This window comes from Xenopus tropicalis, chromosome 3, assembly GCF_000004195.4.
Source record: "Xenopus tropicalis strain Nigerian chromosome 3, UCB_Xtro_10.0, whole genome shotgun sequence".
In the NCBI taxonomy this organism is placed as follows: Eukaryota; Metazoa; Chordata; class Amphibia; order Anura; family Pipidae; genus Xenopus; species Xenopus tropicalis.
In genome coordinates, this window is record NC_030679.2 from 148,537,313 (window position 1) to 148,549,273 (window position 11,961).

The 11,961-nt window shown below is 50.0% G+C and overlaps 1 protein-coding gene across 1 annotated transcript in view; it reads right to left on the reverse strand.

The window, feature by feature from the left end:
• The window catches only part of cldn15.1 (claudin 15, gene 1), a 29,783-nt gene extending 18,205 nt beyond the window's left edge, over positions 1-11,578 (reverse strand). The window contains 1 exon segment of the mRNA NM_001102909.1: positions 11,042-11,578. Within this exon segment, the coding sequence (NP_001096379.1) occupies positions 11,042-11,258 (217 nt within the window). The 5' untranslated portion in view covers positions 11,259-11,578.
• Between the last annotated feature and the right edge of the window lie 383 nt (positions 11,579-11,961).

Genomic DNA, 11,961 nt, shown 5'->3' on the forward strand with positions numbered 1-11,961 from the left:
GCATGTATGTGTGCCTTGGCTTGTTTGTGTGCACTGTGACTCCTATGATCCCAGGGGGCGGGGCTTAGTACATAAAATGGCAGTTTCCTATTTAGGATTACCCAATGGCACATACTGCTAATAAAGTATATTTATATGAAAATGGTTTATTTAGATGAAGCAGGGTTTTACATATGAGCTGTTTATGAATTATATTTTTACAGAGACCTGGGGTATAGTTTCCCTTTAAATAACCAGCACAAATGAACCCCATCAGGGTTTTTTCACTCACTCCGTACCTACTTCAGTAGAGCATTTTTCTTTTTAGATGAAATGTGTTTCGATAAAGGTTTTTCAGGTCGACGTCTATAAAATACGTATATTCATTAACAAACTGCTGTATAGGTTGCGTTACAACTCCTTTCATAAACCTGATCCTGATTGCTCAACAGCTGCAGTTCCTTATTGCCTAAGGCAGTACATCCTATGGTGGCCTAGCACGATAGGCACAGCTTGCCCCAGTAATGGGGCATGGGTTCTCAAGAAACGATTTGGCCACTTTATAGAGGATTGGATTTATATGTTCTCTGGGTTCTCGAGTGGCATGGGTTCTTGAGCTTGGCGAGAAGAAGAGAAACGATTTGGTCACTTTATAGAGGATTGGATTTATATGTTCTCGAGTGGCATGGGTTCTTGAGCTTGGCGAGAAGAAGAGAAACTATTTGGTCACTTTATAGAGGATTAGATTTATATGTTCTCTGGGTTCTCGAGTGGCATGGGTTCTCGAGCTTGGCGAGAAGAAGAGAAACTATTTGGTCACTTTATAGAGGATTGGATTTATATGTTCTCTGGGTTCTCGAGCTTGGTGAGAAGAAGAGAAACGATTTGTTCACTTTATAGAGGATTGGATTTATATGTTCTCTGGGTTCTCGAGTGGCATGGGTTCTCGAGCTTGGTGAGAAGAAGAGAAACAATTTGGTCACTTTATAGAGGATTGGATTTCTATGTTCTTTGGGTTCTCGAGTGGCATGGGTTCTCGAGCTTGGCGAGAAGAAGAGGAACTATTTGGTCACTTTATAGAGGATTTATATGTTCCCTGGGGTGTTAGAGCCGACAAGGTGCATAGCTCTGGGCTCCCTGCCTAATTCGTTGCAAGCTCATTACACACAGAACAATGAAGTGTCAGCTCTGGGGCGAGCCACACCTGGCACCTTTGCCTGATGAATAATGCCCAAGAGAAGTGTCTCATTTCCTGGGCGCTGATGCCTACAGACTGCCCTAGGTGCGCCCTATTCTGCCTCTATTGAAAGGCTGCCTCGTATCCACAGAGAATCCTAAATTCCTTTGGGGTTAACAGGAATGCCAGCAGAATTCTTAGTGAATTCTTGTTTCCTGATCAGCTTTTTATACGCACAAAATAGTGCAGAATGTTTTACGAGGGGAATCCAGAGCCGGGCCGAGTAGTATGGGCACCCAAGGTAATCTCACACTCACCCTACTGGCTGACCCTAACGTCACTTCCCAGGACACTCAATTTAAAGCTGCATCCTCCAATACGGTGGTAGGTTGTGGGCCCAGACTGTAAAAATGGTTCTTTATTCTAATGTTATAAATAAATGGAATGTTTGTTTTGTTTTTTTTTTTAAAAAAGGGTGAGAAATCTAGTCCAATAGAAATCTAGTCCAATAACCCAACAACCAATCCAATAACCCAACAACAACATATCCAATAACCCAACAACTAATCCAATAACCCAACAACAATCAATCCAATAACCCAACAACCAAGCCAATAACCCAACAACAACCAAGCCAATAACCCAACAACCAAGCCAATAACCCAATAACAACCAAGCCAATAACCCAACAACCAATCCAATAACCCAACAACCAAGCCAATAACCCAACAACAACCAAGCCAATAACCCAACAACCAAGCCAATAACCCAATAACAACCAAGCCAATAACCCAACAACCAAGCCAATAACCCAACAACCAAGCCAATAACCCAATAACCAAGACAATAACCCAACAACAACCAAGACAATAACCCAACAACCAATCCAATAACCCAACAACAACCAAGCCAATAACCCAACAACCAAGCCAATAAACCAACAACCAAGCCAATAACCCAACAATAATAAATCCAATAATCTAACAACCAAGCCAATAACCCAACAACAACCAATCCAATAACCCAACAACCAATTCAATAACCCAACAACCAAGCCAATAACCCAACAACCAAGCCAATAACCCAACAACCAATCCAATAACCCAACAACAATCAATCCAATAACCCAACAACCAAGCCAATAACCCAACACCCAAGCCAATAACCCAACAACAATCAATCCAATAACCCAACAACCAGTTCAATAACCCAACAAGAACCAATCCAATAACCCAACAACCAATCCAATAACCCAACAACAACGAATAATACAACAATCAATTCAATAACCCAACAACCAATCAAAAGCTATCACTAGTTTGAAAGGCCCACTAGGTCATTGGTCAATAAATCCAATAATCTAACAACCAAGCCAATAACCCAACAACAACCAATCCAATAACCCAACAACCAATTCAATAACCCAACAACCAAGCCAATAACCCAACAACCAAGCCAATAACCCAACAACCAAGCCAATAACCCAACAACCAAGCCAATAACCCAACAACAATCAATCCAATAACCCAACAACCAAGCCAATAACCCAACAACCAAGCCAATAACCCAACAACAACCAATCCAATAACCCAACAACCAGTTCAATAACCCAACAAGAACCAATCCAATAACCCAACAACCAATCCAATAACCCAACAACAACGAATAATACAACAATCAATTCAATAACCCAACAACCAATCAAAAGCTATCACTAGTTTGAAAGGCCCACTAGGTCATTGGCATGGATGGAAACTGTCAACTGGTGTTGAAATGTACAGAGCATTGAACACATCTTGTCTGGAGTGGTGACAGTTTCCATTAATGTCAATTACAGGAGCCATGGGAACGGTATTGAGCATCCCTCTGCTGGCAGAGAAGAGATATCTGTAGAGGAGACAGTGGCCAAGGTGGCCACCACTGGGTAGTACCAAGTTGTTAGCCCCCCCCTGTGATTCTAGTTACTTTCCTGCTACCCATGGGTAGCGCTACTCTTCTTTAGTGATGAGTGCATTTTTTTCTCCAGTTATGCAGTCACACAGATTCGCTCATCACTATTCTTCTTAAAAAAACAAAACACCAGTCCAGGGAACTGTTGGCTGAGCACCATACCCACATCCTTTTCTGGTCTTCCAGGTGTCCATATTGGCAGGGTCAGACTGGGCCCTGCTGACCCAGACCCGATTCCTGCTGCGGGAGGAGGGCCAGGGGGATCAGGTCTGGGCCGGTGGTGCTCAGGGACACCTGGAAGACACTCTGCCTATTGGGCAGAAGGAGATGTACCTACTGAACTATACTGAGATTTCTGTATCGCCCATGTTCCATACTACAAAAGAAAAAAGATGGCGGCAATGTCTTCAGCAAACAGTTCCTTGGGCTGATGCATTTTTTAAAGAAGAAAATCCAGGGTGCCAGGTAAGTGACTAGGAACACGGGGGGGTGCCTAACAACCGGTGCCCCCGATGATTTTACCCTTTCCTACTCCTGAAGGTTGGACAGAAAGTTGACACTCAACCAGGCAGAGTCCAAGTATATTTTCTTTCCGACTCTATTCCCTCTTAGTGGTAGGCAAAGCTTTATCTTTTGAGGGCACTGTCCCTTTAAGTTGTTTAGGGACTGGAAGAAAGTGCTCCCTTTGTGTCGCTTTTTTTGGCACAGACCTCCGTAAGGGCACTTTGAGGAAATCCACACCGCAAAGCAGATTATGTTTGTTTGTTTTTTTCTGTTTCCCCCATTGTTGGCGTTGGGAAACACAAGCAGCTGTACATCGCTGAGCCTCCTCCATAATGCGCCGAGGCAGCCAAAGCATCTCAATGTGGTCTTTATTTAGCTTCCGCAGTCTTCCTTTTGGCTGCAGCTATACACACCGTAAGCTTCCGAAGCTTAACCGCGTTAACCTCTTGTTGTGTGGATTATCCCTTCCCATAGAAAAGAACATTACACTGCACTGTCTGTGCAAGCCAGACAAATATGTTGAGCAAATAATGGAATAACATACTGGGAACAATGGGTAACCCTTTGGCCCTGGGGGAGGAGGTACCACCACTTTCTCCCCTAGTCTATGGAAAGAGATTGGTTGGCCACATTCTCCAGGAGAGGTCCATAATGATCCTAATGGATCACTTAGCTCTCCACAGATGCACCATGAAAGTTCTTCCTCTGTGGGGGGCAATAGGAGAGGCCGAGGCATCTCTGCCTGAAGGTGAAGGTACACGGATGTTTTGGATCTGCGATCCTGAGTTGGCTGGCACAAGTCCAACGCTCTTCTCTCTCTGTGGATCGGTTATGACTCCATTGCTTTCTCCCTTAGTCTGTGGAAAGAGATTGGTTGGCTACCTTCTCCAGGAGAGGTCCATAATGATCCTAATGGATCACTTAGGTCTCCACAGATGCACCATGAAAGTTCTTCCTCTGTGGGGGGCAATAGGAGAGGCCGAGGCATCTCTGCCTGAAGGTGAAGGTACACGGATGTTTTGGATCTGCGATCCTGAGTTGGCTGGCACAAGTCCAACCCCTTCTCTATCTGCGGCTGCTTCCCGATGACCTGAATGGGAAAAATGTGGCTTTTCTTGATGTTGCCCTGGGCCGTTGGAGTAAAGTTGGACCTTGCCAAGGATATAACCATATGAGTGTTTGTGCCGTGCCAACTCGCTACTGTGTTTACCCAAATAGAAGGGCAAGGGGGGATGTCAAGTTCCAGTAGGGCTGTAGTTCCTACCAGATAGATTAGAATCCACAGTTTGGGGGTTTGAGGGAAGGTAAACAGGGATTGGTTATGACTCCACTGCTTTTTCCCCTAGTTCTTGGAAAGAGATTGGTTGGCTACCTTCTCCAGGAGAGGTCCATAATGATCCTAATGGATCACTTAGCTCTCCACAGATGCACCATGAAAGTTCTTCCTCTGTGGGGGGCAATAGGAGAGGCCGAGGCATCTCTGCCTGAGGGCGATGGTACACGGATGTTTTGGATCTGCGATCCTGAGTTGGCTGGCACAAGTCCAACGTTCTTCTCTCTCTGTGACTGCTTCCCGATGACCTGAATGGGAAAAATGTGGCTTCTCTTGATGTTGCCCTGGGCCGTTGGAGTAAAGTTGGACCTTGCCAAGGATATAACCATATGAGTGTGCCGTGCTGACGCGCTACTGTGTCTACCCAAATAGAAGGGCAAGGGGGGATGTCAAGTTTCAGTAGGGCTGTAGTTCCTAGCAGATAGATAAGAATCCACAGTTGGGGGGGTTTGAGGGAAGGTCAACAGGGATCGGTTATGACGTACCTACGGGATCATCTCATACATGATGCTGCCCATGCACTAAGCAAGACGAAGCACAAGAAGATATTTGGCACAAGAGCTCGATGCCGAGAGAGTCGGTCTGGGCAGGAACTAAGTGAGACTTTATAGGAGCTTTTTACACAGAGACCATGTGTGGGCAATTATTGCCCCGATTATTCTCGTACCAAGGCGATCGGTCGCTTAGACAAACGGACAGGTTAGAAAATATGGGTCGGATAAGGGTAAAATCTGTACATGCATAGTAACATAGGTTGAAAAAAGACATACGTCCATCACGTTCAGCCATAATGCCTATATATAACCTGCCTAACTGCCAGCTGATCCAGAGGAAGGCAAAAAACCCCATCTGAAGCCTCTAGAATTTGCCGCAGAGGGGCACATTGTGTAAGTGCCGATACCCTCGGGGGACCTACAGGGAGAGTCCTTTCCTGTGATTGGTGCCTGTAACTATTTCATGCTCAGAACAGCCCCCCATTGGTTATATTTAGGGCTTAACCCTACAGTTTCAGGCTGAATGTGAGATTGTTGCATCGATATCCAAACATTTGTCGAAAGACTAAAATCTATATTGATATTTCTCCTGTTATTCCATTAAGAGAAACTACCCACCCCCAGGCCTTGGTACTCAGTTTGCCCCAGGGCCCTCCATTCTACATGCCACCCAGTGTTCTGCCAATCAGCACAGCCCCTGCACTAAGTGCCACCCCCATGGGGACCCAGATACCTCTCAGGATGTACATGGAGCACTATAGCAGGGGGGGCAATTAATACAATGTTTTATACACAGTGACATCCCTATTGCAAATACAAAATGAACCTGAAAAAGCAACTAATTCTACTTTTATATTGATTAGTGAATTGTACTTATTATCCCATAGTGTCCCCAAGGCATCTCCATTCACTCTCCAACCATGTGTCACAACTTATACCCCACTGTCACCCACCGTCCAACCCCACTGTCACCCACTGTGACCCACTGTCACCCACCGTCCAACCCCACTGTCACCCACTGTGACCCACTGTGACCCACCGTCCAACCCCACTGTCACCCACTGTCCAACCCCACTGTCACCCACCATCCAACCCCACTGTCACCCACTGTGACCCACTGTGACCCACCGTCCAACCCCACTGTCACCCACCGTCCAACCCCACTGTCACCCACTGTCCAACCCCACTGTCACCCACCGTCCAACCCCACTGTCACCCACTGTGACCCACTGTCACCCACCGTCCAACCCCACTGTCACCCACCGTCCAACCCCACTGTCACCCACCGTCCAACCCCACTGTCACCCACCGTCCAACCCCACCGTGACCCACCGTCCAACCCCACCGTGACCCACCCTCCAACCCCACCGTGACCCACCGTCCAACCCCACCGTGACCCACCGTCCAACCCCACCGTGACCCACCGTCCAACCCCACCGTGACCCACCCTCCAACCCCACCGTTACCCACCGTCCAACCCCACCGTGACCCACCGTCCAACCCCACCGTGACCCACCGCCCAATCCCACCGTGACCCACTGTCCAACCCCACTGTGACCCACTGTCCAACCCCACTGTGACCCACTGTCCAACCCCACTGTGACCCACCGTCCAACCCCACTGTGATCCACTGTCCAACCCTACTGTGACCCACTGTCCAACCCCACTGTAACCCACTGCCCAACCCCACTGTGACCCACTGTCCAACCCCACTGTGACCCACTCTCCAACCCCATTATGACCCACTTTCCAACCCCACTGTGACCCACTGTCCAACCCCATTATGACTCACTTTCCAACCCCACTGTGACCCACTGTCCAACCCCATTATGACCCACTTTCCAACCCCACTGTGACCCACTGTCCAACCCCACTATGACCCACTGTCGAACCCCACTCTCAAACTCCACTATGACCCTGTTTTCAAACCCCACTGTGACCCACTGTCCAACCCCACTGTGACCCACTCTCCAACCCCATTATGACCCACTCTCCAACCCCACTGTGACTCACTGTCCAACTGCACTGTGACCCACTGTCCAACCCCACTGTGACCCACCGTCCAACCCCACTGTGACCCACTGTGCAACCCCATTATGATCCACTTTCCAACCCCACTGTGACTCACTGTCCAACCCCACTGTGACTCACTGTCCAACCCCACTGTGACCCACTGTGCAACCCCATTATGACCCACTTTCCAACCACTGTGACCCATTCTCCAACCCCATTATGACCCACTTTCCAACCCCACTGTGTCCCACTGTCCAACCCCACTATGACCCACTGTCCAACTCCACTATGACCCAGTTTTCCAACCCCACTGTGACCCACTGTCCAACTCCACTATGACCCAGTTTTCCAACCCCACTGTGACCCACTGTCCAACTCCACTTGACCCACTGACCAACCCCACTGTGACCCACTGTTCAACCCCACTGTTCAACCCCACTGTGACCCACCCTCCAACCCCACTGTTACCCACTGCCCAACCCCACTGTGACCCACTGTTCAACCCCACTGTGACCCACTGCCCAATCCCACTGTGACCCACTGTCCAACCCCACTGTGACCCACTGTCCAACCCCACTGTGACCCACTGTCCAACCCCACTGTGACCCACTGTCCAACCCCACTGTGACCCACTGTCCAACCCTACTGTGACCCACCATCTAACCCCACTGTAACCCACTGCCCAACCCCACTGTGACCCACTGTCCAACCCCACTGTGACCCACTCTCCAACCCCATTATGACCCACTTTCCAACCCCACTGTGACCCACTGTCCAACCCCACTGTGACCCACTGTCCAACCCCACTGTGACCCACTGTCCAACCCCACTGTGACCCACTGTCCAACCCCACTGTGACCCACTGTCCAACCCTACTGTGACCCACCATCCAACCCCACTGTAACCAACTGCCCAACCCCACTGTGACCCACTGTCCAACCCCACTGTGACCCACTCTCCAACCCCATTATGACCCACTTTCCAACCCCACTGTGACCCACTCTCCAACCCCATTATGACTCACTTTCCAACCCCACTGTGATCCACTGTCCAATCCCATTATGACCCACTTTCCAACCCCACTGTGACCCACTGTCCAACCCCACTATGACCCACTGTCCAACCCCACTCTCAAACTCCACTATGACCCTGTTTTCCAACCCCACTGTGACCCACTGTCCAACCCCACTGTGACACACTCTCCAACCCCATTATGACCCACTCTCCAACCCCACTGGGACTCACTGTCCAACTGCACTGTGACCCACTGTCCAACCCCACTGTGACCCACCGTCCAACCCCACTGTGACCCACTGTGCAACCCCATTATGATCCACTTTCCAACCCCACTGTGACTCACTGTGCAACCCCATTATGACCCACTTTCCAACCCCACTGTGACCCATTCTCCAACCCCATTATGACCAACTTTCCAACCCCACTGTGTCCCACTGTCCAACCCCACTATGACCCAGTTTTCCAACCCCACTGTGACCTACTGTCCAACTCCACTATGACCCAGTTTTCCAACCCCACTGTGACCCACTGTCCAACTCCACTATGACCCAGTTTTCCAACCCCACTGTGACCTACTGTCCAACTCCACTATGACCCAGTTTTCCAACCCCACTGTGACCCACTGTCCAACTCCACTTGACCCACTGACCAACCCCACTGTGACCCACTGTCCAACCCCACTGTGACCCACTGTCCAACCCCACTGTGACCCACTGTCCAACCCCACTGTTACCCACTCTCCAACCCCATTATGACCCACTGTCCAACCCCATTATGACCCACTCACTATCCAACTGCACTGTGACTCACTGTCCAACTCCACTGTGACCCACTGACTAACCCCACTGTGACCCACTGTCGAACCACGCTGTGACCCACTGACCAACCCCACTGTGACCCACTGTCCAACCCCACTGTGACCCACTCTCCAACCCCATTATGACCCACTGTCCAACCCCATTATGACCCACTTTCTAACCCCACTATGACCCACTGTCCGACCCCACTGTGACCCACTGTGCAACCCCATTATGACCCACTTTCCAACCCCACTGTGACCCACTGTTCAACCCCATTATGACTCACTTTCCAACCCCATTATGCCCAACCCCACTGTGACCCACCGTCCAACCCCACTGTGACCCACTGTGCAACCCCATTATGAACCACTTTCCAACCCCACTGTGACCCACTGTCCAACCCCATTATGACCCACTTTCCAAACCCACTGTGACCCACTGTGCAACCCCATTATGACCCACTGTCCAACCCCACTGTGACCCACTGTGCAACCCCATTATGACCCACTTTCCAACCCCACTGTGACCCACTGTCCAACCGCACAGTGACCCACTGTTCAACCCCATTATGACTCACTTTCCAACCCCGTTATGACCCACTTTCTAACCCCACTATGACCCACTGTCTGACCCCACTGTGACCCACTGTCCATTTCCACTTTGACCCAGTTGCCCAACCCCACTGTGACCCACCGTCCAACCCCACTGTGACCCACTGTGCAACCCCATTATGACCCACTTTCCAAACCCACTGTGACCCACTGTGCAACCCCATTATGACCTACTGTTCAACCCCACTGTGACCCACCGTCCAACCCCACTGTGACCCACTGTGCAACCCCATTATGACCTACTGTTCAACCCCACTGTGACCCACCGTCCAACCCCACTGTGTCCCACTGTCCAACCCCACTATGACCCACTGTCCAACCCCACTGTCCAACTCCACTATGACCCAGTTTTCCAACCCCACTGTGACCCACTGTCCAACTCCACTATGACCCAGTTTTTCAACCCCACTGTGACCCACTGTCCAACTCCACTTGACCCACTGACCACCCCCACTGTGACCCACTGTCCAACCCCACTTTGACCCACTGTCCAACCCCACTGTGACCCACTGTCCAACCCCACTGTGACCCACTCTCCAACCCCACTGTGACCCACTCTCCAACCCCATTATGACCCACTGTCCAACCCCATTATGGCCCACTCACTATCCAACTGCACTGTTACTCACTGTCCAACTCCACTGTGACCCACTGACTAACCCCACTGTGACCCACTGTCGAACCACACTGTGACCCACTGTGCAACCCCACTGTGACCCACTGTCCAACCCTACTGTGACCCACCGTCCAACCCCACTGTGACCCACTGTGCAACCCCATTATGACCTACTGTTCAACCCCATTGTGACCCACCATCCAACCCCACTGTGACCCACTGTGCAACCCCATTATGACCTACTGTTTAACCCCACTGTGACCCACCGTCCAACCCCACTGTGACCCACTGTGCAACCCCATTATGACCCACTGTTCAACCCCACTGTGACCCACTGTGCAACCCCATTATGACCTACTGTGCAACCCCACTGTGACCCACTGTGCAACCCCATTATGACCTACTGTGCAACCCCACTGTGACCCACTGTGCAACCCCATTATGACTCATTGTTAAACGCGACTGTGACCCACTGCCCTGCCAGGTTACAGAGAAGCTTGGAGCCTGAGGGGCAGGTAACTGTTGCTTGCCCACCCTCGCTACTTACCTGAGAGAGCCAGCAAGGATGGGAATTCTCGGCAGTTGTAGACCCCGGTGGAGTCCGTGGCGCAGCTCATCCAGAGGTTCTCAAAGAGCGTGGAGGTGGTTATGACATTGCCATCGACCGATGACACCCGCCAGTTGGCATTGAAGAGGGTGATCCCCAACATGGTCGATCCTATCACCCCAAAGAAGAAACCGATTGTCTCCAAAATGACCGACATGTCTTTGAGTTGAGTTGAAGGGTGCAAGTCAGAAGTTCTCTCTTGCCCAGCTGCTTGCACTCTCTTGCCCAGGTGCCTCTCACTCTCTTGCCCAGCTGCTGGCAGTCTGTTGCCACGTTCCCTCGGCTAATCCTGCTATTCAGTGGCCACTTTATCCCAACCTTGTGCCTTCCATGCCTCTCTCACTGCCTGTACGTCTCACTGCCGCTTCTCTAACCTGTCCTGTTTGTATCTTATCAGACTGCTCTCTTCTTTATCTGTCTCGCTGTGATCTCTGATGTCAGTGCTCTGTGACTCTCTCCTTGCTCTCCGTATCTGCCCCAGCCTCTCTGCTCCTCACTCATCCAATGCTGTGTGGCAGCTGGTGTAGGTGTGCGCTACCTCCGCTCCTTCCCTCCCTCCCCTCCCCTTGCATAATGTTCCCGTCAGCTTCATAAATACCCAGCCGGCAGCTCACACAACTATGGGCAGCACAGGTCTTGCCAAACAGCTCACACTCTATTATTATTACTCTCTATTGCGCTCTGATTGATTCATCAAACTGATACACATAGCTGTGGGATTCTGGGTAAGTCTCGTGTAGCCAAAATGAACGCAAAATGGTAAAAAAAAGTGCTTATAAAGTGCGAGACGTCCATTAGTTTATTTAACACAGTTAATAACAATTACCCACAGCAGCTAAATATCTATGTCTGTGAGTAAC